At 44.4% G+C, this 26,668-nt stretch overlaps 1 protein-coding gene across 4 annotated transcripts in view; it reads right to left on the reverse strand.

Moving 5' to 3' along the window:
* Window positions 1-1,027: 1,027 nt before the first annotated feature.
* Window positions 1,028-26,668, reverse strand: part of fnip1 (folliculin interacting protein 1) — a 33,645-nt gene continuing 8,004 nt past the window's right edge. For 2 of the 4 annotated variants that reach the window (XM_047606790.1, XM_047606788.1), the window contains 17 exons: window positions 23,140-23,269; window positions 20,497-20,634; window positions 20,304-20,404; window positions 20,081-20,155; window positions 19,737-19,828; window positions 18,627-18,710; window positions 16,546-16,617; window positions 15,174-15,309; window positions 13,602-13,803; window positions 13,124-13,209; window positions 9,539-9,685; window positions 7,514-7,683; window positions 5,041-6,778; window positions 4,783-4,948; window positions 3,874-4,074; window positions 3,659-3,774; window positions 1,028-2,957 (listed from right to left, as the gene is read on the reverse strand). In XM_047606790.1, coding sequence (XP_047462746.1) covers window positions 2,879-2,957; window positions 3,659-3,774; window positions 3,874-4,074; window positions 4,783-4,948; window positions 5,041-6,778; window positions 7,514-7,683; window positions 9,539-9,685; window positions 13,124-13,209; window positions 13,602-13,803; window positions 15,174-15,309; window positions 16,546-16,617; window positions 18,627-18,710; window positions 19,737-19,828; window positions 20,081-20,155; window positions 20,304-20,404; window positions 20,497-20,634; window positions 23,140-23,269 — 3,733 coding nt within the window. In that variant the 3' untranslated portion in view covers window positions 1,028-2,878. Of the gene's footprint in view, window positions 2,958-3,658; window positions 3,775-3,873; window positions 4,075-4,782; window positions 4,949-5,040; window positions 6,779-7,513; window positions 7,684-9,538; window positions 9,686-13,123; window positions 13,210-13,601; window positions 13,804-15,173; window positions 15,310-16,545; window positions 16,618-18,626; window positions 18,711-19,736; window positions 19,829-20,080; window positions 20,156-20,303; window positions 20,405-20,496; window positions 20,635-23,139; window positions 23,270-23,794; window positions 24,004-26,668 lie in introns of those variants that run through there. The other 2 variants (XM_047606791.1, XM_047606789.1) reach the window with 2 other exon arrangements.

A 26,668-nucleotide genomic window follows, 5' to 3' on the forward strand; every position in this document is an offset into this window, starting at 1 on the left:
TCTAAAAGACACGAGTTACCAGCCTGAGTGGTGCCGTGTACGAGCTTCGCGTCGTGTACGTAAACGCGTCATAGATCACTTCTGAATCAGTTGCTGCTCAAACTGTGGAGAAATCTGATCTTAATGCACTGTGGGATTCCAGTATTTCCTAATTAGCGGAAAAGTCCAGCTTTACCGCTTCATTTTGCGTCATGTTTAACAATTAAAACCTGATCTTTAGTTAAAATAAGATGCAGAACCGAGCTGGAGTTAATGCATCTTTCACTAAACTTGGATTAAACGCTTGATTTTTTATTTTTATTTTTTTGCCATGTTTTCCACTAATACTCAGAAAGTGAAATGACAACAGCGGGGTATTTGCTCTTGGCCTGGACACTCCTTCATTCTCTTATTGCATAACAGCGGTGTGTGTGTGTGTGTGTGTGTGTGTGTGCTCGATTCATTTTACCTCCTGCCCCTGAGAGGAGGGTGGGGTGGAGTCGCAAAAAAAAAAAAAAAAGTGTGCTCACCACCACCAATGTAAATAAAGTGCTATTTCTGTACAGAACATGCATCGATTCATGTCCAAAGAATAAACATCTTATCAGTTAAGTAAAAAATGTTTAAATTTATAATAATATTGGGCTAAAAAAATTGGAAGAGTTTCTGAGTGCAGCTCTGATTATATGGTCACGGATTCTGTAAGTGTGGAGAGCGAAGAAGAACAAAAACCACAGGTACTAATGTGAACACAAAGCCGGAGCCGCTCCAGACAATCAAGAGGTTTGTGGTTTCACAGAAAACCCATTTAAAAAAAATTCCTCAAAGCAGGTAGAGACGAAATAACTACAGTATGTGGTCATATCCTGTGACTGTACACATTGCTCATGAGCACAGAGCTTCCTCCCTCTGTAGAAATGAATTATAGCTCTTGGTTTTCTGGCTTTTGAACAAAAATGAATCACTTCATATCCACGTTCATTCATGCATTTCCAGGATCACCTCCCGCTCCGATCCTGCGACAGAAAACACACTTCCCCAGAGACCGTGAATTCTCAACATCGGCGTCTTTTATTGCACAACGTTCCCATAAAATTGGGAAAAGAAAATAATAAATTCGAGGAGACGATTTCTTAAAAGACATTTCTGTACAAACACATGGAAATAAAACTGTACAGGTTTATACACGAACCGTTTTTACACTTTAACCGCGAGCAGCTGAATAATTTACTCATATACAAAGAGGGCAGATAGAAATCCATAGCTTTTCAAAACGTAATGGCTGCGCCCGTACAAAAGAGGAAGAAACAAAAAAGAAAAAGAAAAAGAAAACGCAGGCTGATATAGCGGAGCATCTTCAATACAGCAGGAAGCATGTATATCAATTCTAACAGCAAGATGAGCCCGTGATGCTTTCGTGCCACCTCTCCATTAAGACTTGGGTTAAATTCAGGGTGCGACTCGACATAATAGATATAAATAATAATAATAAACCCTTTTCTTCATCAGAATCCATCTAATCTCAAAGTTAGATTTGCAGAAATTTTGAATTTCTCAGCTGTTTTTTATTTCTCAACTAGTAACTAAAACAAAAAGAAAAAGAAAATTCCAAATCGCACCCTGTTTAAACGGTGTAGCAAACTACACCGATACCAAGGAAAAGAAAAGAAAACCCACCATCGTTCGCATCTGTGCGTGTGTTTTTTCGTCTGAAAATAGTGTTAGCCGATACACAACATAACATACATAACATACATACATACATATATCTCCTATGTAAGGCGTCTTCTCTCTGCTGCAGCAAACTCCGAAGCCGTAAACATCGTATAAAGGTGGCAAAAGCTATAAAAGTGTGAAAATATTTCAGCATTTCGGTTGTAAAATAGATAATGCGTGTTTTTTTTTTTGTTGTTTCTTTTTAAATTTTGTAGCTTTTTCCACAGTATAAAGGGACCCATCTTTAACACATTCTGACGCATCGTAAAGGAATCGTGTTCCTTTAATTATTATTATTATTCCTCAAAGCCCACAGCGTAGAGTCTGCACAGTTGACTGATTAAAATATAAAGTTCTTATTTTTTTTTTTTTTTTGTTTTCTAAAGGGGGGGCGGCTGTAAATGTGACGTCCGCTGCCCGCGTGAAGATCTGAGGTAGAGCTGTGCCTATGATACGAATGTCAAAGCCATTTCAAAACCTGTTTGTGGAACTTATGTTTTTTTAAAAAAAAAAAAAAAAAAAAAAAAAAAACAGAAAAAAGAAAGAAAGAAAGAAAATCACGATCATGATCAGCTGAAGACAAAAAAAAAAATCGGGTGGGAAAATGAATATTTGTCAAACCTGTCGACAGAAATTTGTCTTGTAAACAAATACGTGAGGATAACAGGTGTCGAGATTGATGATGTTCTCAGTGATATTCACCTCGGAGTCCATTCGTTTCCTTTAAAACGTACGACCGGGCACGGATTGTACACAAAAAAAAAAACAAAAAAAAAAAAAAATCATTGTTATCATACTGTAGGCGTCTTAAAATTGTTTTCTCTCCTGGAAAAAATGTAATAAAATAAGTCTTTGGCTATTGTGTCCAAAAATAAAAAAAATCCTATTTTTAAAAGAAACATTCAAAGAACAGGAGAAGGTCGTTTTCAGGGAGGGAGGGAGGGGATGGAGGGGATGGATGGGGGGGGGGGGCTTCAGTCGACAATGTGTGGGTCTCTGACGCCCCCTTGTGGTGCAACATCAACATTGCTCCGGATTCAGCAGCAGCTTTTAACTTCTTCTTCAGACCGGGCACACAGGTCGAGGGGAGCGTGTCAGAGGGGGTGGAGGTGGGGGTGGAGGTCGGGTGGAGGTCGGGTGGGGGTCTGACAGGTCTCCATGAGGCAGGGAAGTGGGTACAGTCTCATAGTAAGATCTGGGCAACGTAGGGGGAGTGAGTGCTGGCCACTGCAGCCAACAGGGGGAGGTCACTGGACTCGATTCTACAAAAAAAGAAAAGAAAGAAGAAGAAGAAAATAAGCAAATTGTCCCACTTAAAAATCTGTACATGTTTCCATGGACGCAATATGAAACCTCAGTCTGTAATAACACCACCAAAACACTAGATGGAGCTGTGTCTTTTTTTTTTTTTTATATTTTTAATTTTCATTTCTACTTCCTGCTTCACTTTGTTAACAAGCTGAAACTTTTCCACATACATTTCGCCAAATCTAGGTCAATATCTCCAAACCTTCAACATTTAATCTCACAAGATTCAAGATCACTTTATTATAGAACGTTTCTAGTTCAATTTATGCTAATTAGGAAGTACTCGTTTGAGGACGCTGGGACGTCATTGTTTGCGATTCTGTCTTTGTACAGCCAAGTTCAGGTATTAAAATAAACCCTTTTATATTTTGAGTACTTTATAATATAAATAATGAAATAACCCCAGTGTCCACATATGAGGACATAGTTTTTCCTAAAAAAAAACTACTACTTCCTGTTCAAAGATGATGCTTTGTGTTTATATATTTGACCTGGACCAGTGACTAATCTATAATTCTGTCTGTGCATCCAATGATTTTCATGGAAGACGCCTTTTAAATGTCAAATATATAATACAGCCACTGGATATAAAAGCTCAAACGTTGAACCTTTAAAAAGCGGTTAAATAAATTGAGAACAGATGTTTGCTTCTTACCCTAAGACCATGCCCAGTTCCTTCACGTGGACTCTCGTCTGGCCCTTCAAATACTCAGCGAGCATCTTGCTCTTAAAGTAGATCTCCTGCAGACGGTCCTCAAGGTGCATGATACACTAAGAGAGGAGAGAAGAGGAGGAGGGACAATCGTCAGCGGTGCAGACGTGGACGTGTGATGTGACGTTAGACGTAAAGCGCCGGGAGGTGAGACGTACAAAGTTGGGCGAGAGGTTGAGTTTGTAGAGCTGGTGGGTGGACTGCAACAAGCTGGACACCAAGCTGGACACCAGGACCTCCTTCCCCAGCTTGTTGACGTCCGTGGCTCGTCTCTGGCTGCTGGCCACCTGCACCGTCCACTTGTCCGTGTCTGCGATAATGCAGACGGCTTCGGCGATGGGCTCGTCCAGCACCGGATGCTGCACAGGAGGAGGAGGGACAAAGAGACGTTTAAACCAGGTGGGACGTGCAGAGACACACGGAACCCAACGGGAAAACATACAGAATGTGAAGAAGTAATATTCTCCTGCACTAGATTTGCCAACTTTAGTGGAAATAATAAATATTTTTACATGCATTGTCCATTTGAAGGACATGCAGGTTTCCTAATTTCTTCAGATTAGAATAATGCATAACATTAAAGGATGCAGCCACAACCATGAGGCTCAGTAAACACTTAAATCAGACCAAACCAGAAACAAATGTGACTCGTCTACAAAACCTCACATTGTCCTAAGATCAAACTCCAACAGTTACGTTGCAAACAATCCAATAAAAAGTCCACAAATAACCTTAATCTAAAATTGCGCAATGTCTGAACTTTTGATTGACACCTCACTTGACCCAATAGACCATGTGTTTGTCTCATGAAAAAAGAAACTGTGTCAAATACTAATTTTCTGTAGTATTATTGTCGGATTTGAGACTTTAAGACTTTAAGCTGTGGTACTATTGTGTTTTCCAGTTCATAGCAGCAAACTAACATTTTTAATTCAAATATTACGGGTTAATATATGCAAACGTGTCATTCATCATGTTGAAAAAGTCAAAAATACAGGGATGCATTCATTTTTTCTCCACGTGTGCGTTTTCTTTTTACTTTTAGAATAAATGAAAACGTCCTTTACCTGAACGGCGTGGGATAATTCGGTCATGAGACTCTGCCGTAGCTTCTCGTCACTGGGCATCCCGTGCAGCACGAAGTCTGGCACGTACGTGGGGCAGTAACCTCCAAACAGAGACCGGCCAAAGTTGGCAATGGTTGGTTTAGAGTAGTTCTCCACCAGCTTTGACCTGCAGGTCGACACGTGACAGGTGAGGCTTGTTATTTTTAAATAATAAGCGCTAAATACCAAGGTGGAAATTTGAAAAGGTGGTTTGCTCACCCAGGGAAGGGCACCAGCATTTCCTCCTGCCAGTCCTCGGTCTCCTCGCTCTCGCTGTCTCCCAACGCGCTGTCCGAGCTCTCGTTGCGCGGGATTTCCCAGTCGTTCAAAGGCGTCGCCTTGCGCTTTTGGTCCTCTTTGCTGCTCCCGTCCTGGGCGACTGGAACCGACAGAACGAGATCCTTGTCCTGCTCGGCGGGGAAGCTCCTGCAGCAGCAGCAGCAGGAGGAGGCGGCGTCGGAAGAGTCCGTGGATCCGCACCTGCACCTGCTCTGGACGCCCAACGAAACGTCTCCCTTCCTGCCGCCCTTCCCGCTCAAACCCTGACCCCTGACCGCGCCCTGGAAGTGGAGACCCCCCCCCACCAGCAAGCCCTTGTGCAAACCGTCCGCGGCGCCGGCCTCCCGTTGTTTGGCCACGTCGTCAATAGTCCTGGTCTCCACGGGGTTCTCGGGGCTGTAGTACTCGTCGAAATCATCCACGCAGTCCATGTTCCACTGCTGCGGCATCTTGCTGGACACCCGCTGCAGAGCCGGAGCCGCCTTGGTCTGTTTGCTTTGGTCCTCTGATGCGCCGCTCTTGCTGGTCTGCGAATCCGCTCCCCTCTTCGGCTGCTGCTGCGGTTGCTGCTGATAATGCTGCCCCTGGTGACTCTGCGGCGGCTGGTGCAGCAGCAGCTGCAGGTGAAGCTGATGGTTGCCCTTCCTGATGTCCTCCTCCACCTTCCTGCTGCGGCTCTCCGTGTCCGACTCGGGGGACATCGAGTCCCCGATGAGGAAAGTGACTTTCGTCGCCGGCTCCTCTCCCTCCGTTAGAGTCAGAGTCATGGGCCCCGTCGCCGCGCTCCCAGGCTTCACCGGTACCGGTACCGCAGCGAGCTGGTTCTTATCCGGGGGCTTCTTCTCCAGAGGGTTCCCTAAAGGCCGCGGAGCCGTCGCTTTACACGGTTGGCTCCCCGCTGCTGCGTCCGTCCCAGCGTCCGCGCCGCGGTTTTTACAGTCTGTGGCGACGGGAGCGAGGGAGGAGCCCGACGAAAGGGTCGCGGGTACGGGTGGAACCAGTTTCAGGTCCCCCTTGGTCTCTGTAACCAGCACACAGACCTGCTCTCTGGGGGAGGCCGAGCCGACTCGCAGCACCGTCTCCACTCGGGCCTCCGTGGCCAGCGGGCTGCTGGACTCCTTGTGCAGTTCCCCACATTCAGTCACTTCCACAGTCCGGATGATGGGTATGGTGCCCTGGCTGCTGTCCGCCTGAAGCACACTGCTCCTGGATCCCTGGCTCTCGCTGCTGTCCTCCTCCTCCTCTTCCTCCTCCTCCTCCTCCTCCACCTCCTCCTCATCTTCTTCCTTGGGTGGGTCCTCGGCGCTGTGCTCCACCTCGTTGTCCGTGTACGTGCTGCTCTGGAGGCTGTTGTCCGAAGGGTAGATGCTGTCCTCCGCCTCGGCCTGCTGGCCGTGGTCCCCCTGGGACAGGTAGTCCCCGCTGGGTTTGTGGACGGTGACCAGGACATAGTCCGACTCCTCCACCTCTCCTTTCCTCAGGGAGGTGGTGATGAGGGACCCGGGCATGACGATGGCCTCGTCCTCGGCGCTGTCCAGCATGTGGGTCTCCAGCAGCTCTGAGCAGCGGATGAAGTAGGTGAGGACGTACAGGAGTCTCTGGACCAAATCCTGCCTGCGGCCGACCACCACCGTCCTCGAGAGCCGCACCGGGGACCCGATGGCACCGTACAGGTCACCTACGAACCGTGACAGAAAAAGAAATCTCAAAATCTTTGGCTGATTACACATTTTTCTGTATTTCTTTAATCTTTACCCACAATTTCCCCCACAAATTTACATTTCTTTAAATACACATCAACACTGATCCAACATATTTCAGTAAAGGGGTAAATGGAGGCACAAGACGTTATCTTTCAGTCAGCGATACAGGAGCGACACACTAGCCGAGACCTGTCAATCTAAGCCTCCTGTACGCGGTAGGCCCCGCCCCTATCGCTGCTGAACCAATCACGACCTAGACGTACGCTGTGATGTCGACAGAAGAGAGACTAACAGTGCAAGATATATATCGGTATGTTTATGTTTACGACAGTTGCACGTTTGAAATTAAAAGAAAAATTAATACTTGAATAGCTTGTTTATAAATAGCACTACTTTAATATAGAACACATATAGTAGAACTTAATCTCTCCATCAGTTTGGGGCCCTTGTTCTAAAAAACATTGAACATCCCTGGTCTAGTCTGCAGTTCCCACTCATGAACACTAGGTGTCATCTTTAACCCATTTCTGTCGTTTCCGGTGTTACTTGAGGTGAAGCTGCAGACTGCTCCACACGATCAGATATCTCTTTGTTTCATTTAATTTCATCCGTTTCACGTGTGCGACTATAAATCAGCTGCAGTTGTTGTTTTGACACGACACAAAGGTGCCTCCAGCGCCTCCGCCTATGTGTCTATGCGTTCGTCTCACCTAATTGTGCCCAGAGCGGGTTGTAAGGGTGCGTCTTTGCCAGCATGTCGACGCTCTGGGAGGAGTGCTTCTCCAGGAAGATCTTGATCGGAGGCTGCCCATTGGGCATGACGGTGGGCACCCAGGCCAGATGATTGGTCAGGATGGCAGTCAATAATGCAGGGAGGAATCTGGAATATAAGGACACGGGCTGGTCAGCAGAGTAGAAGACGATACGAAAGCTCCAAAACAACCATGAATTATTTTGTTGCTCGGTTTCAGTCCTGCCCTTGTTGACTAAGGTCAAACGACCTCTCGTGACATGGAAAACTTTGGTCAGGCCTTTTTTTTTTTTTTTTCTGCAGAACTGGACACCGCATACTGTACACACATCCATTGTTTGTGCACACACACACACGGTTACACACTACGTACACGTACACTATTTGGATGATTCACTTCTCATATCTGCCCGCAAACGGCTACTTCCCTTCCTGTCTCATGACTCAACGCACTCATGGCTCAGTCATGTGCCAGAACAACGCCGGCGGGACGCCTCAGAAAAGACGTGATGCGATACAGTAAAAAACGAACGCTTCCCAGACAACGCACACAAAAGAAAGAAGTGGCCGCGCGGCCGTCATCCCGACCGAAGCAGTGTGACTTCAACTTCGAGTGCCGGGGGGAAGAAACAGAAACTGTTACCACGGCGACGGTTTCTATGCAACATCTATGTTTGGTAGAGTTGAGTGTGCAGGGATTCGGAGAACATGAGAAAGTCCCGGGTGGATGGAGATTTACAACGGAGGATGTACTGTATTAAACAACTCTTTCATTAATCGAACTGTGACGTCTTTATTTATTTTTAGATCTAATTAAATGAATAATTGCATTTATTCATTCCTCCGAGTGAAGTGTACGTCTGTCGACCCTTTTTTTATTCTTTATCTTTCATTTCCATTACATTTTACGTTTCTAAAATTGCCAGATTTTGGACTTAATATAAGCAGAGTAATTGGAAATCGAAACACGCTACAGATGTATTAGAGCACGGACAAACGGACCGAAAAAGGTTCTTTCCGAAATCCATCACCACCCTGAACTTTCACATGCAACAATCTACATAACACAGGATGTGCAATAACAAACTTCTAACCACAAACATGCAGCTCTTATGTCTGTCCTGTCTATTCTAAAAACCTGGCGCAATACACGTTTACACCTTTACCACTGCTGCTATAAAAAACAATATATATTTTATTCGATAATTTTTTTGCATATTTTCTATATTTTTTAGTATTAGTACTCTAAGTTTAGCTGTAAGTCTTTGTAAAGTATCCCTTTTTTGCACTATTTTGTATGTACTTGTGCTTTTTGCACCGAAAAGGAGATGCTCTCCAATCTTGTACTATTCTTTTCTAAAATCTGAAAAATGCACGAAAGCCTCCAATATGCAGACGACACAGTCTTGTTCCTTCTGGCGTCACGGCCCTAAAAATCTTCTTGCTGTAACTCCGTTCAGTTGAACGCTACTTCAATCAACTGTGCGGGCGCGCCCTGTTCAATAAAAGCCTTGCTACCAATTCATAAATGTACAATCGGCAGTGGTTTGACGTGGTTTTGTAACCGACAAACAATGAGCAATTAGAGACTGGCAGGGATCTGCTCATTCACAGCTCCTTCTGAGGCAGACGAGTAAATGCGAAGAGAGTGAAAACATTCAGTGTGCGCGACTGAGGGTAAGAAAGGGGTTTGTGGGAGGGAGAATGAACAGTGTGTGGCGTGTGTTCCTCCGTCGATAAGCTTTTCACTGAAGTACGAGCAAACTCAAAGATGTGGAAAGCACTTTTTAATGCTTTCTTAAAGAAGTTTTTTGGTTTGGTTTCCACTACTGTTGAGTTTTCTGTAACCACACAAGTGCAACTTACATTACCTGATATAAATGAAATAAATAAAATGCATTTGATATAACTGTGCTTAGAATATAACCTCTGAAACAGGTCTAAAACAGTGAAACAGGTGCGAGGACGAGCGGGGACACTCAACTGGTTCTTGGAGGCCTGCTCCATCAACAGGGAGAACTCCCTCATGAACTGGCCGCAGAGCTGGTTCTTCTCCGACGCCCCGGACATCATGGTCAACCAGACGGGCTCGGCCACGCGGGGCATGGTGTAGAGGTCGCAGATGGTCATCCTGGAGACGAGGTACGACGCAGGGAGGGAGGGATGAAAGAGGGAGAGGGCATGGAGAGAGCAAACGAAAGAGGACGAGGGGGGAAAAAGAGAAAACAGACAAGGAGAGGACAGGCGCGTTATTGTCTCTCGGGGTAAACAAAAGAGATCTCAGTTCACAGTGCTTTGCTGTCTGCGCTGAGGCCACGGGAGAACCTCTTTGTGTGTGTGTGTGTGTGTATGTGTGCGTTAGCTACAATCCTACGACCTTGCGTGCACTTTTGACATACACATAAACTTTGTGTCTTGTTTCTGTGCAGTGAGTGTGTACATCCATCTATATGCGGCTCAGCTGGTGGCGTTTGTCCATTGAGTAGGACTGGAGTTTCCATGGAACGTGGGGCGTGTTGGTGAGCATGTCTCGGCCAGAAGCCAAGCTTTGACACAGGGGGGCAGAGGGGGAATCTCTGCAGCACTGAGGAATGTGGAGAATCAGGACTTTTTAGTCACAGTGGAAATAAGAAAAGTGCAGCTGCTGCCTCTCGGGTAATTTTGTATTAGATGATGCTAACTTTAACTCCACTGAATCTACATTACACCTGCAATCTGAAGTCAGGCCTTCTATTCTCTGGAGACCCGTCACCGATTAGAAATTAAAAACCTTGTACCGATTGTTCGATTTCAGGCTGTAACCGAGCTTGATTCTGCAGCAAACTCACAACATCTATGACCTATAAAGATTCCAGCGGGACACAGAGCGACACAGACTGGGAGAAAACACAGGTGTCACACAGTAACCTTCATTAGGAGTAGAGCATTTGATTGATCGGGCTGTTTTTGGATCATAGATTTCCTGAGGGAGAACACACAGACCCCTTGTTCTACTTGTACGAGGCTTCACCAAAATAGAGAACAAATATTGAGACAGTTGAGTAGTTTGGTGATGTAACCAGGAACATATCCTCTAAATGTTCTTTTTTTTTAACTTGTGCATTGAGGAACTGCAGCATTAGACAATAATCAAACACATCTAATAGACGTCTATTTATGCTTTAACGTCAGCAGGGCGACAAAAATGATCTGCAGCACCCATCACCTGATAACGCTTCATTGATTCTGCTCATCTGTTTAATTTTTAAGTCAAAGCAGACCCCGCTGTGTGCACGCATCGGCCGAAACCCCGAGCAAGGAAATCTAGTCACAGCCTCTCTGCAGCAGCAGCTGTTCAGGTGAACTTTAAAGAGCACGTCTGTGATGTGAAATTAAACTGACGCATCAGGCTGAGGGGGGGAGGGCAGGGAGGGGCGGGGGGGCAGATTTGAATTACCTCCCTATGGACGGTGACGACTCGAACATCTCTGACTTCATTTATGGCCTCGCTTCATACGCTAATTTAAAGAGCCTCGTAAATACTGCAGGTTAAGCCGCGCCGCTATGGTCACCGAAATGTTCCAACTGCAATTACTGGCCAACGTTCTTAATGTGTTATTTTTAGTATCGTTGGCTTCCAATAAAAGGGAACCTCTATGCAAACAGTTCGGATTCAGAGTAAGTAACACGGTACCATCGCTTCACCACTATTACCACGTATGTTAAAACCGAAAAAAGTAAAATTGTAGGGCAGGCTTAACTTTCCTGGCTCCGGTTCAGTTTACGCCAGAATCTGCCAATTAACCGACGCTGCAGAGCCGTCGCACACTTCGTCTCATCCCTAACGTAACCAGTATGTACACATGCCTCCGCTAAGTGTGCAGCTTATCTTTGCCAGCACGCATGGGCGTGTGTACGTGCTCGCTGTCCCAACTACGTCAAAGCCACTTCGCCAGTAAGGAAAGACTTTTCTTCCAGTTTCTCCCTGCAATGTTCCATGAAGTCAATGGAAAAGGTAGCTAGCCTTACACTTACTTAGCAGCTGTCTGAAGGTGAGATTTTTTTTATTTTTTTTTATTTTTTTTTTTATTTTCGTGCAGGGCACCAGCGTTTCTCCCGCTGGCACTCTTCGTGTTATTTACTATTCATGGTGCTCGTGACCGGTGTCTGAGGCAGATAGGGTTGCCACTCAGCGGGCTTGGGTTGCAGAGGGCCGGCTGTCAACAGGCATATGACTGCAGCAATGACAGGACCTCAGACAGGGAACTGCCTACCAGTGTGTGTGTGTGTGTGTGTGTGTGTGTATATAGCGAGTGAAAGTCGTGGTGGAGACAGGCATGTCATGCAAAATAAGTCTGTGTGTGTAATAGGCATTAAAAAGTAATGCAATACTGGGCACGTCTCACGCACACAGACAACACTGGGAGTCCACTAAGGACAAATTTATGATTTCATTCTTCGTGTCAGCGCAATACTTGGAACCACTGTTCTAAAAGGTCTAAATAGAACATCTTCTTTTAGGCAATGCAGTTAATGAGGGCAGTGGGGGAGTGTTGAGAAGCAACTACCAAATAAGCTTTCTCTGTTTTTTTTTTTTTTTCTTACCAACCGGATTTGGTGCGAACGTTTTAATCATTACTTGCGTTAGGTGGGGTCAGAGATTGTCAGCGTCACTCGTATCCTCTCACGTGGAGGTGTGCGCTCATTAATTATTAACCGGGCTGATAAGGAGGTTTCCTCTTTTTTCCTGGGAGCCTTTTGTGGCAGGTAAATCTTCTTCACATGTTCTCAGTGGCCAGTTTAATGCCTTCTGCGTATTAGAAAAAGAAACCCCGGCGCACCTCGAGCACATAAATGTCAGCACCTCAACATGAATAAGTCTTGATGGATGCGATGCAATAAACAAGCTTTTTATAAAACGGGGTGTTAAGCCCTTAAGATACGGGTGAACTTCATTTGAACAATTTTATTTTTATAGATGGTTTATAAATAATACAAAAAAAGTTTCTTCAATCTTTTCCTCGTCCTTCTCCCAGTGCAGCGTAGCAGCTACTCTGCCCCTGAATATTATCATATATCATGCCAGCATCACCCACGGATACGTGAAAAGAAACCCCTGCAAACCACATGATGTGCAGAAGTTTGTAGTGGGGAGATCTATATTTATCACGCAGTATCCATTTCCTGGAAACGGGGTTTTAAATGTGAAAACGTTTCCATGATGTGGAGACTCAGCTATGTACCCAAGGAAATAATGTTTGGCTAAAGTACATAGAAACTGAATGGCACAGGTGGTGAACTGAGAGACGGAGAGAGAGAGGGAGAGTTTTTAATAAACACGAAAAGAAAAAGAAAAAACAAAGAGTTATTGTGTTTGGTTGTTTGTCTCCTGTGGGAAACGTATTGTCGTATTTCCTGCTTCGTTGTCACACTGCGGACTAAGCTCAGCCATAAACATATAAAGTTTGCTATTCCCCCCACTGCCAGTGTAAACACTTCCTCAAACGCTAACTGTGCTGAAAGGCGCACGCCTCCGAGGAGAAACGAGAGACGACGATAATTAAAGATAAAGATGATTTGCTTTCCAAACCTGAACTCGTTGAGTCCGTCCACCATGCGGCTGTAGGCCAGGGCCCTCTGGCTGGCATCAGCTGATCGCCGACTCATCTTCATGGCCTTTAGAGTGACACAACACAAATGCACTTTTAGATATTTGGCACCCCAAGCTGTTGAACTTAGGAATCTGTAAGGGAGATTATACGGGGAGGGGGGGCAACAAGGAGGGCGGTGGGTAAAACTGGACGCCACCCAGGACTATTGCTGTGCCAGGAACAGACACCAGTAAACAAAACCACAGATATACAAGGTATGACCATTGACCAGTCAATCTGACACCGGCTGCGCTCGTTACGACAGCAGCGGGTGTACGGTTTGCATTTTGATTCTGTTCATGCGTCAGTGATGCGGTGGGTGGATTTCACTGGCAGGCTAATCTCCAACGCCCGAGAATAATAAACGCAGTAAAAACATAAACTAAAACGCACAAACGAGAAGCACAGCGCGTTCACCTGTTCGATGGCGCTCTTCAGTTTGTTCATGTGACTCTCGAAGAGGGGGAAGTGGGAGAAGAAGAAGTCCTGGAAGCGGCTGTTCTCCTCGGGGTTGGGCGACAGCATGAAGATGACGCCGATGGCGATCTTCTTCTTGCGGGCGGCGCCGAGGCTCGGGCCGCCGCTCTCGTCGGACATGTTGAAGCTCTCCTCCACCGACCTGGTCGGGACGGAGCAGAGACAAAGGCAGGAATGAGTCTGTGGCTGCTTGATATTTAAATCTCGGTCGCTGGCGTCGTTAAACCTATTTTTAGTGGAGGTTCAGCCCATTTTATTTTGACAAATTCAATACAAATTGGCAAGAATATGGGTTTAAATAAGTCATTATTTATGATCATAAACCATTTCTCTTTACTTAATTGTGTAAGACAGACTGAAATAATAACAGTAAATAAATTCTCAGCCTTTGTTAGCTCGGCGCTACGTACGCTCACATCCCTGTGTATCTCCTGGGGGGCTGAGCCTCCCCAGTCCTAAAAACCTAGTAACGCCCCTGCTCAAACATGATATAAAAAGATTACCAGTGAGCTTTTAAACATATTTACGTATTTCAAGTGAAGTAGAACACATCTAAGTACGTCTGTGACGTAAAGAAAACATGCGGTGAGGCTTTTAACTCAGCTGCTACACAGGTTTCATTGGCGGTGTTGATAGTGACGGGCCAACACTGTGTCCTGTCTAGTCACAGCACTGTGTGTGTGTGTGTGTGTGTGTGTGTGTATGTGTGTGTGTGTGTGTGTGTGTGTGTGTGTGTGTGTGTGTGTGTGTGTGTGTGTGTGTGTGTGTGTGTGTAAGTGTTTGTCTTTGTGAACACAGATACAGTTTTAGCAGCACTGTGTCGTTTTCCCAGCTGCATGTTAGGATTCTGAGGAAGTCCCAGTAAGATAAACTTTAAGCAAAAGCAAAACAGAGGCTCTGAGCAGAAATAAAAGCCGGGGGAGGGGGGGGGCATTCGTATGACAGTATGAGAGTGTTTTATATTTATAATTATTTTTCACAGAGATGATAATAATTACATAGTTTCAAACCTGAGTGCATACAAGTTACGAAAGACTTGCGCGTGTTTATTTCTATTGTGCAAGTTCATTTTCAGCCAGCTGGCACTTTCTTTTTCGTTTTTTCGCCCCTATATATATGTGTGTATATATATATCTTTCATATTTTCCATATTTATTTATTTTAGTTTTTATTTATACATATTTTTTTATATTTATCTATTATTATTTTTATTATGTCCTTATATCCACTTTTGGTAACAACTACATCAGATCATCAACAACAAGAACTATGTACTTGCATATTTTATGTGTACTGTATTATTTGTTTTTGGGAACGATGCTGATTAACATCTGGCAGAGGGGACTGACTACAAATGTAAATCAAGCCTTGGCTGCAGTCGGGTCCGTCTCCATTTCCTCTCTTGTTTCCTGAAAGGAATGTTCACTGATGTACACGGTCGCTGCCTAAATAAATAAATGAAGTGAAAAATTGAAATTGAAATGTAGGAGGCGTCGGTACGTGTTGCCTCACCATCGGGGGAAGACGCCGTTCTCCAGGCTGGTGGTTTGACTGCGGAGCCATCGGCGCTGGTAGCTGGACGCACAGCTGCTGGTCAACGAGGACCCGGGGGACGGGAAGGGAGTGATCAACAGGCTGCTGAGAGACGCTGCAAGGACAGATGGAGGAGGAGGAGGAGGAGGGAAGAAGAGAGGAATAAAGAGAACAGTTAGACAAATCAAGAGCGCAGGAATGAGGAGGAGGAGGAGAACAGATGGGGAGGAGGGATGGTGGGTGACAGAAGAGTAAAAAGGACAAGAGTGAGTCAGACGGCAAGTGTGCGGGGTTACTCATTCTCAATGACATGTCGTTTACACAGAGCGGGACGGAACAGAAAACAAAAAGTCCTCTTAATGGGACGAAGGAAAAGAAGATGAAGAGGTGCGAACCAGTGTGGCGCATTCCTACGTAATGACTGCATAGCTTTAAGGTGATATCAGCCGCCCCGCTAACAGTCACATGCTGCGGCGGTCGGGCGACATAGCTTCGCAGCAGAATTAATTAACGCCACAACGCAACGGCGACGCATGGAATACGCAGTTATTTACAGCCCGAGGCAGATCAACGCTCACGCGAACCGTTCAGAGGTTGTGGGATCTGGTATGTGTGTGAAAACACAACAACGGGCGACACATAGAGAGTAAACTGCAGTAAATATCAAAGAGAGGAGGCTGCGTTAGATAAGGAGGCAGACGAGAGGCTGGAATTAGAAGTTCATTTACTAGTAGCGGGTTTTTTAGAGCCGCTATATTTAATCCTGCGCATGTGACCCATGTTTGAGTAGAAAGCTGAATTCCCCTCATGCCAGTCATGCCACTGGGGCATAGTGGTGTTTATAGAAGAGGGTGGGGGGGGAGTAGAGCCTAGAGGGGGAGGGCAGAGGTCAGCTTCCACAGTATTTTTTGTTCCTCACTCAACAGCTTCTTTGACCTCAACATCTTTTTTTACGTCTCTCTCTTTTAGAGCTCGTCTGCATCGGGAGTTTCTCTCATTAATGAACAACCTCGTGCGTTTTGTAAGCGTTCAGGCTCTCGACCTCGACCTCGGGAAGTTAAAGCAGGTCACACACTTTGACACAGTGAGGGCTCGAGAATAAATATCAGCCGCATCGGCTCGTGATTTGTGAAATCCACACGACGAGATCAAAAAAGCATTTGGTTGGGAGCTTCTGATTTGGTCAAGGTGAAGAAAGGGGGGTAGGCAGGTAAATCCAATGTGTCCTCTTTTTCCTTGACGAGAATAAACATAAGCACGACTGAAAGCTCCGCTCTGCGGTCGGGGGTTAAAGCCTTGTGTGTCGAGTGTGGGTCAATCCGGGCTTGGGATCCTAGTCTCATTAACCTACCTGACCTGGCGATGCCGCTGTCCCGCTCGTCGTGCAGCCCGCGGCCAGGCATGTCCATGGGGTGGCTGTGGCCTGGAGGATGCAGAAGAGGAGAAGGGGAGGGGGGGATAAAAGAAAAGAAAAGAAAACATGTGAGACTAATGCTCTGAAGACTGATAAATCTAACACTTCTCCTTTATTTCACTTTTATTTAGAGGCTATACCAGAGCAACAGAAATACAATCTCGATTTGTCCCTCTGGTGAAACAAAAAAATTACTTTAGCAAACTTTTAGCTACTGCTAATCGTGTGCAACATGCTCACGATTTTAATGCAGTGCAATTCAAAAGAACTCTTTGATAAACTAACTCAAACAGGTGGAGGCTAATTTCTCCTGTGAATGAGCTGCTACTGATTGATTCTCATGCCTTTCGTGCACACTCAGCAAAAACAGGAAGTGCTTCAAACGAGGCAAAACAAAAAGTACTACGGCCGAAACAGCCTGTTGCTCAACGACTCACTGTCGCTATCGACAGTGGCATCAGAGGCAGCAGCTTTGATACAACTGACCACATAGTACGGATGTCAGAGGGTTTTTTTTTTTTTTTTTTTTTTTTTTTTGTTCTCAAATATCCTTCCTGTCGACTCTTTCGGGTTAAATAGGTAAAACGTGAATGTGTCTCACAGAGCCGAGGTGTGAAAACAAATGCAGCGTCTAAATGTGAACGTGAGAAGTTCAGGTTGAGTTTATTTATTCATCCGAGTGGTTCTTTCTGTGCTCTTTTTTTTTTTTTGTTAAGCTTGCTCACTTAAAACTTTTAGTTATTGGAGAAGTTATTATTATATGTGTCCTATATTAAACTCAGCCTAGTGCTATTCATAAATATACATGATTATTATCATTTTGCATTCAATATTAAACTTTTTTTTATTCCAAACATGTGCAGCAGTAGGGTGTTCATGCAACTGCTGTAAACATAGACATACATGGGATTCACCACTGAATAGTCTGTTTTTAAATTACATATCAACATGGATCCAACATATGTTAGTAAAGGGATAAGGCTTAATATAGGATGCAAAATGATGATAATAATGTATATTTATACACAGAACTATGCAAAATTTAATACAGAACCCTGCTGAAGCCCTACGCTGTACAGCATATCATACCAAATAATGACAACGTGTAGACAGATAAGACCTTATTCACTTTGCTAGGAAACACCAAGCTGAAATGGTCCATCTCTTCACAGTGATGATACATGGGCGAGACCTGCAGCAGAAACTACGGACAGGTTTTTACTGCCGCGAACCTCCAAAACGAAGCATTTAGAAGAGATTGTGTCTAAAATATTAGCGGTTAGTTCCATAGAGGGAGGCTCCTCCATGAGAGGATTTATGCTTAATGTATTAATAAAAAAGTTAAAAGTAACTACGTCAAATAAAGCTCAACGTCATCGCCCATGTATCACGGTCACTGCGAAAGACACGGCGTTAGTCGAAAGTGTGCGAGTGAACAGCGAGAAAAAAGGAGAGGAAACTCCGAACAACATGACTAACGATACAGCCACCAACACCAGTAAAAAAAAAAAAACCCCATGCATTCCTGTGTGCAGACTGGGCCAGATACTACTGAGAAAACTTCGTGACTCAAGTCGTGGTATTTGATACTGCCATTAGGAGGACAAAGGGAAGAAAGACGTCACAATGCTTCCACGATTCTCCCCTTTGTTTAGGTCCACGGCAAATTACGTGAATCACAATTGGCAAATAAAGCTTCTAGAGTCTAGGAGCATATATATATATATATATATATATATATATATAAAAAGACATCTTGTGTTTGATGTCTAATGTAAAACCACATCAAAGAATTATTTCTGCAGCTACTATCTGACCCAAGTTATTCATAGACATGCTGTACTATTTTGTGTTATTACGACTATTACTACTACTACTACTATCCCATCATAGTCATGCAGCCGCTGAGAGTCCTGTACAACCACGACTACTCCTCCTCCATCTACAACCTACACACCACACACACACACACGCATGCAACTGGCAGACAGCAGTCAGGGCCAGCTTTAAGCGCCAACCTGAAAAGAAAGAGGCGCTCTTGATGAGGCGCAGAGGGCCCTGTTCAGAGAAGGCCCGTCGAGGGCTGCAGAGCTGAGAAAATCCTGCGCAGCACAAACATAAAAACATGGAGAAACAAAAAAAAAAAAAAGGAGAACGGGAGGAAGAGGGGAAGAAGGAGGAGGAACAATGAGACTCATGATTAGTGAACGAATAAGGAGGAAAAAGCCGGTTGCCTCCTGTTGTTCAACCGTCTCGTTAGTTGCAGGAGATTTTTACTTTTTTTTTTGACTCTGGAATTAAAGTCAGACAGACAATTAAGAAAGCTGGTATCACTCACAGAAAATACAGCCGACACAAAGAAAGGACTATTATAACAGATTCATTACTGATCAGGATTTTAGATGATGTGACTTAAACAAGTAAATATTTGTTGTTTTTTCTGTGAGGATGTCAGGAGAAATGCACAAAAACACAGAATTTGCCAACAGTTGTTCATGTTATTACTGGATGTCTGCACCCAGGGTTCCTACACATTCGAAAACTCAAACCTTAATTTCCAGACTTCTAATCTAAATATATATATATGCTGTTATTTCGCCAGAAGATTACAGCTAATGTGGCTCTTACAGATAAGTTAAGATCAAGCCCAGATAAATTCAGTGATATATAACAGTCTTGTTAAATGTTTAAGTTTGCATCTTCCACACGTTTCCAGACCTGGAAATTCATAAAAATCAAATTCCATACTTTTCTGTGTAGGAACCCCTCAGAGTTTGACCGCCAGTATAAAAAAAAATGGTCATACTTGGTGATACTAAATTGCAGAGATATAAACGAGCTGTTGGCAGAGTCTGTCCAGCATAGTTTGTTTTCAAAAGGGGAACGTTAAAGTCGAGAGACAACATCTGCAACAGCTTCAGTGGTCGACCAAGACCCTTCGACTGTGTAACGACCTCCAGTTACATTTTATTCAGTTTCCTATTAGTGATAAAACAACAAAACCACTACAGGGACGTACGACTGTGACATCGTTCTACTTATAACTTGCAAGTAAAACTGAGAGGAAACGGGGGGCTATCGCTAGCGGCTAATGGAGGTTTGGTGTGCCTCTGGGTTGCTATGGTTACCTATGTTCCCTAGGAGACTGTTGGGCCCCGTGTTTTGATCAGGCTTTAGCGTGTTGCTGTCCTGTCCGATGAACTCCAGGCTGTCCTGTAACCTGTGTGGGAATGAAACCAAAAAAAGTTTATCTCGTGATCCCATAAAACAATTACACTGTAAACACTAAAGGTGACTTTATTTTCACTACAGTGTGTAAAGGGCCTATACGAGGAACAGTAAATAAAGACTCGATGGAAAGTGGGATAAAAAAAAAAAACGTATCTGCATCTGCTGCCTGACGGAAAAAAGGCCGCCACAGAAAGCACAGGGGAAAAAATGTGCCAGTGTTGATAAGCATGTGAGCACTTACGTGTTGAGGCTGCCGTACACGCTGCCTCCCGTCCGGGCGGTGAAGACCTTACTCAGCATCAGCTGAGGCGGCGATCTGATATGGCACAGAGATCATCAGCATGCGGGTGCTTATGCCTCTTTCACACCCACCCTCAATTTGTCTCGTCTTCTAACTCATCAAATCACAACTTCTTCTTTCTCGTTTCTCTCGTCTCCTTAATAGACAGCATGTGTGTCCTTACCTGATCTGGTGGATTTTGAGCGTTGAGCCTTTGTAGCTCATGGCCACAGAGCCAAACATCATTTCCCCCAGCATCACCACATCTGAGGAACACCTTGAACCCTGGAGAGGAGAGGAGAGGAGAGGGATCTTGTAACCTCCACAAAAAAAAACAATGACCTGGTGGAATAAATACACTTGTCTCCGAGTCTTACCTGGTAGCGGAGGCCCTGCTCCTTGGTTTCCTTGGTTTCTGACGTACAGGAAGAGGAACTGTCCAGGGAACTGCTGCTGCCTCCTGTGGGTCGGAGCTGGCAGCATTTTCCGAACATCTTCACATGGCCCTCGGTGCTCTTGAGGGACAAAAACAAAGAAAGGAACATGTTAATCCAACTGCAACAAACGCAGAGTCGCTGAAACGGACTGTTTCCATTTCGCAGCCGTCACTAAAAATTAAAACATTGGAGGTTAAACAATAAAAAAACCAGTGGTAACGGTGCTGCAGTCCATACGTCAAACCATCAAATAGATGCTTTTAATTATTTAAGCTTTAAGGGGCCTGTGTGGGATAACATTTTTTGGGGGGAATTGATTTAATTACAGAGCATGATGTTGACAAATGACTCAGAGCACAGTGTGTTTGTTAAATACAAAACAAAGACACATCTATACGTGTCACTAGATGTTTTAGTCCCTGAAAATAAAATGTAACCAGCTGATTTGCAGTAAACTACCAAATGGGGGTAAAAAAGTAAAAAAAAATGAAGTGGAACTGTGCAGGGCAAACAGTGTAGAAACCCAATCCAGAAGCACTTGTGTAAACAGCTAACTAAAAGCAATGTGAGCTCAATCAGCCTGTGTCATGTGCCTTCTTAACTTGGCAGCTAATTCAAGAGGAATGCATTTGGGAGGGTGCAGAGGGAGTGTGTGTGTTTGTGTGTGTGCGTGTGTGCGTGCGCTGGCTGGGCTCTGGTAATGGCTCACTTGAAAACACTGTTGCCGTCAATGAAAAAAGAGAGGAACGAGGGAAAAGAGAGAGGAAAATAAAGTCATTTTGCTGCACGCATTAAAAACGTGCAACGCGCTAACGAAGCCGCCCTCGTCCTGAGCGAGCTGCGCCTCAGTTTGCACGTATGCACATGGGTGTGTGTGTCTGTGTGTGTCCGCTGCAGTGCAGTGTGAGGTATGTACACAGAGTCCAGCAGCATGTGACTGCCAGTCATATGACTCCTCTCCACAACTCGTGACTGAGCAGCACTGCAATCAGTCCCTCCCTCCCTCCCTCCCTCCCTCCTTCTACCACTCCAACCCTCTCCGATTCCTGCAGCTTCCTCTCTCTCCTTTAAAACATCTATTTATTTTCAGTCGCTAAACAGTTTTTTTTTTAGTTTGTTTGTTTGTTTTCTTGTTTCCTTTGCTTGTGTCTCTCTTCCCTCCGTGCTTTGCACGTCCAAGCAGTTGAGCTCTCCAAAATAAATTCCTCCGAGTTGACAAAACAAGTCATCATGTGATAGAAGATGCAGGGAAAGCCCTAACAAAGCAGAATGCACCCAAAATATTGACATGCCGCACAAAACCCAAACACAGGGCGTTGACCCCTTTTACTTAGTGCATTTTTCTATTTTTTTTTTTTTTTTTGTCTGTGCTTCAAACAAATGTCCCAGCGCGAAGACGCATAACTCTTTTCATCGCGGATCTATATGTGGCACCCGTCCAAATCCCAATGCGGCCGCTTCGGTAAATCCGCGGGAGAGGAGCGGAACGAGTTGAGGAATTGGACAAATTCAATGTCAGGGACACAAAGCGTCGGTCACCGGGAGGGTGAGCACACGCGTGACGGCAAGGTTGTGGACGCGATAATGAGGCAGGTGGATGACAGCCGAGACAAGGCGAGGGAATATAAAGAAAGCAGCAAAAGATTTAGGAGGAGGTCGGAAAGGAAGAGATTTTGTACGTTCAAATGAAAGAGAAGGAGAGGAAAATATATATATATATATAAAAGAGGAAGGAGTAGGAAATTAGAAAAGCAGGGATCGATAATCGGGACGTTGAGAAGAAACAGACGGAGAGCGGGGAGAGCCCATGAACACACAGGGCGGAAAATTTAGAAAGAGTGTGAGACCAAAGCAGAGCCAGATGAAGACAGACAAGAGATAGAGCGAGATAAAAAGACAGACAGACAGTGAGTGACACGGCCGTCATGTGAGGATGAAAGAATGCTGCTTACACATGGGCTGTCAGCTGAAGCTATTATTATTGGAGATAAGAGCGCCAGAACAAACCGGTCAGAGTCGCACAGAAAACACACGGCCTCGGCCTCGTGAAAATATCAGGCTGGTTCTGCAGAAATTCACACGGAACGGAGTAAAGGCATAAAAAAATTAAAATAAAACTAATCATGTGAGAGGCCACACACCTAAAGCACTTCGCATAACGACATAATTGACAACTATTGTTGCACGTAGCTTGATAAAGGCTCGTAATAAAACAATCCGTCGCTGGTTAAAGTGGGTGTGCTGTGCTTAGTGACACACTACCTGCTCGACATTCTCCGAGACAAAGCTCATTCATAAACAATAAAACACCCACAAACAGGACCTGCCGCACGACTACACTCCCTGTCTTTACGTCTTATGCAGTCACATGACTTTCTGCACGACATGTTTCCTCTCTGCTCATCTGTTCTGTCTTTGAAGGACAAAAAAAAGCACCAGTAACTTAACGCAGGTAATAAAGTATAATGAACGGGGGCTGGATTTCGTATCAAGGAAATCTTATAGCTGGAGGCTATTTAAAAGCTTTTAAATAGCCTCCAAGCAGCTGACCCGTTGAATTACACGCATGAACTTGTGACTTACGGTAATGGGGGTTTCCTCCGTGCCCCTTTTTTTGGCATTGGAGTCGAAGAGGACATTTCTGCCACGCCTCTCGCAGTCCTGGTACACAATCAGCCTGATCTGACTGGGGTCCAGCTGGGGAAGGGGCCAGCTGAAAGGGAGGAAATTAAGGGAGAGGGGGGAGAAAACAATGGAATTAGTGCAAATGACCAGTAAGATACAACTGAGCGGAAAAAGATTGGTGTCGATCTGACAACCTGCACAAATTATGTAGCAACAAAACAGATTTTAAATAAAAATAAATAAAAAAAATCAGCGCTTATTCAGTACGTTGCCGCTGTCATGTTTTTCTTTTTTTTTGTTATAAATGGTCAATGAAGTGGCCCCAACTCTACTAATTCTCCTAAAGAACAGCCTTGTTAACTATAAATTACCAACGCTAATATTTAAAATATCTGCACAACAGGTGGAAATGAGCTTTTTGCTAATTCTGATGCATCTATATGTGCATATTGTCCTTAAAACTAATAATAAAAAAAATGAATGGACAAAGTGATGAGACAAATTGCACATTTGAGAAAATAGAGTCATAACAAAACAAAACCAGAGCTTAGCGTCAAATAAGGAAAAAAACCCAACTACTCCACATGCATTACAAACAGTTATTCTGACTCACCTTCCTTTCATTGAACCTATTTTTGTCCTTCCTCACATTTACTTCACAAAAAAAAAAAAATCACCCACAACACGGCATCATCATCACCACCGCTGGCGGCTCGGCCACAGACTGCACGGCGATATAAGCGAGAGGGGGGGAAAAGGTAAATATGACATCCTTGCCGGCTCGTAATAAACGCCGTTTAAGCTGTCACCATGCCCAGTTGGCATGGAAGATGAAGCGGAGCCCGTGCCAGAGCTGCCGTTCGTCCATCTCATACCTCGGCCCAGCGGGGGGGAGGGGGTGTGGGGGGGGGCTCAAAGATGTGCCATTACAAACCCACTACCCACCAGATTTACAGTGTACCCACAAGACGCTCACACGGCTAATTTAATTGAAGATCGCCGGGCTAATTTAGTAGGGGCTGTAAAGATGACAGAAAGTTGGAGCGACCGAACGACAGTTGGGTATTTCGGTCTCATCTGATTGACGGATGGGTCGAGCAGATGGGGCGCAGGGCTCGGGCCTATTTATAGCCTTTTATTGGGGAACAGGGATCAGCCCTAAACACGAGTGTTTATAGTAAATAGGTGGGGTGGAAAAGGTACAGTAAAGTCCGTTTAACTTGCCACCGAAATGCCACATAGACGCCCACATTCACGGCCGACGTTGACGGACCAGGGAAGACCCCGTGTTTGTGTGCGGCTGCGTGTCTGTGCTCGTACCCATGCGTGTGCGCTGCTATTTACAAAACATCTGTGTCACAAGTATGGACCAGCATTCCCGGAGGCAAAATGGCCGAGTCCTGCAGGAGAACAAGGGGGCAAATAATCTTGGCGTCAAATCACAGTTACTGGGAGCTTTGAGGAGCAGAAAATACACGAGTAGTAAATTTAGGAGCCCACACAGGCAGCGACGCACAATGAGCCGCCTCGTAATTTCTCCAGCGGTCGATCCTGTAATTCACATTTCTACTTGCCAGAAGCGCTGCCAGTTACCAAAAGGGATCAAAACCACCATCAGATTTAAATTAGGCTTCAGGGGAAAGAAATTAAAAAGGAGCTACATTTCGCTGGAAGTCCTCCCCCTCCCGGTTATGTGTTTTCCAGTTTCTTTACAGTTAGCTAACCTCATAAGATTGGCTTCACATCGGACGCCTAAAACCAAAGCTGAACCAACGGAGGTGATAGGGGGATGTTTTTTAACGCTGACCAATGCCTAAATTACAGAAAAAAAAACATCTGTTTCTCTCTGGACCACACATTTCTGTAGAAACAAACACCATCTCCATCTGTTCATTAGGATCCCACAGGCCCCTCGTGGATCCAACCCAGTGATTATCAGGCTACGAGTCTGGTAACACGCCATTTGGATTTCATTACAGGGCGTTTAACAACAGATACAGATGGGGGGAAATGATTAATAATGTATACTGTGGCATTACCAAAGTTCCCAGTAGGTTTCTTACATTCTTCTTTGTGAAAATTACGAGTGTAGAAGATGATGGGAACTAACGATGAGCCTCAAACAATAATATTAAGCTCTTTCAGTGCAGTATAGTGATATAATGTCCATTGATATAATCACTAAACACTCTGAATCAAGACGTGTTCAACCGAGTTACTACTCATCTAGTGAGGGACTGTTCTGTCACCGGTCTTTTGATCCTTTCGTTTCGACCTGTTATTAATAGAAGTTAATGATTAATCGCGTTACAAAAGCCAAGACACTCAGTTTTTCTCCTCTTGGCTCGGATCCGAGGGAAGACCCAACCTCGTACCCTGTCTGAGCACTAACTGGTTGACGTAATGCCTCCCTGGCCTACATAACAGGCTCAAATTGCATTGCATGGGGCTTGGTCGATATTGAGTTAAGACTCATATGCAAGATTACTCAGTCACATGATTCCTTGAAATCGGAGCGCTGCTTGTACTGAACGTGGGCATTCAACATGGTGCTTGTGTGTGTACGTTGGCTGAAACAACCAGAAAAAATAAATAATTCTTGAAGTAGTAATATATGTAATTTTTGTTTGTTTTTTTCAAATATCTAATGAAAGTTCCAAATTGCCAAACATTTCTCAAAAAGGCTGAGGGAGAACATTCAATATGGGCAGCGAGATTGGAAAAAATAAGATGGCGCGTTGTTTACAGATCAACCCAGACAAGATCTGCATAATTTGACACCACGTTCAGGGCCCCCTTTGTTTTGAAAAATCACGGAGGAAGGAAGGAGGCTGAGCACAGAACAATAAAATAAAAAAAATAAATAAAAGCCTTTCTATAAGAAACGAGAAACAACAAATAAAGATGCGATTCAGAATAAGAAGCTGAGATAAATATGAGAAAACAAGTCTGCAGACAACAATAATTATAAGGATTATTAGATTTTTTTTTAAAATAAATATATATATATATATATATAAAAATAGGAAACTGAAAGAAGAAAAACAAAGATATGTGACTAAGACAGAGACGCATGTGAAAGAAAGACGGGGCAGAGTGCGAGTGCAGGAGGAAGTTCCCCATCACTGAGCTTGTGACAGTCACAGCGCTGACAGAGGAGAGAGGGGAGTCATTCATAAAAGCGGCACATGACTTCAGGACTGTTACATACTTGTACTGCTTTGACTATGATTTATCTGAACCAAAAAAGGGCGACTCAAAAACTCTCAGACGCTCAGGTGAAAAAGATTTTAATTTCCTCAAGCAACCTGTTGACAACAACAACAACAACAACAAAAAAAAGAAGACAATTTAAAGACTTAAAGAGAATAAAAAAAACAACCAGGATCTTTATTTGTTTGATTCGTCGTATTGCCAAGCGACCTGCTATCAAACTTGACATCACAGATATGCAAAACAGAAACTCATTGACCTGCGACTCCACCCA

The sequence above is a fragment of the Mugil cephalus genome, chromosome 15, assembly GCF_022458985.1.
Source record: "Mugil cephalus isolate CIBA_MC_2020 chromosome 15, CIBA_Mcephalus_1.1, whole genome shotgun sequence".
In the NCBI taxonomy this organism is placed as follows: domain Eukaryota; kingdom Metazoa; phylum Chordata; class Actinopteri; order Mugiliformes; family Mugilidae; genus Mugil; species Mugil cephalus.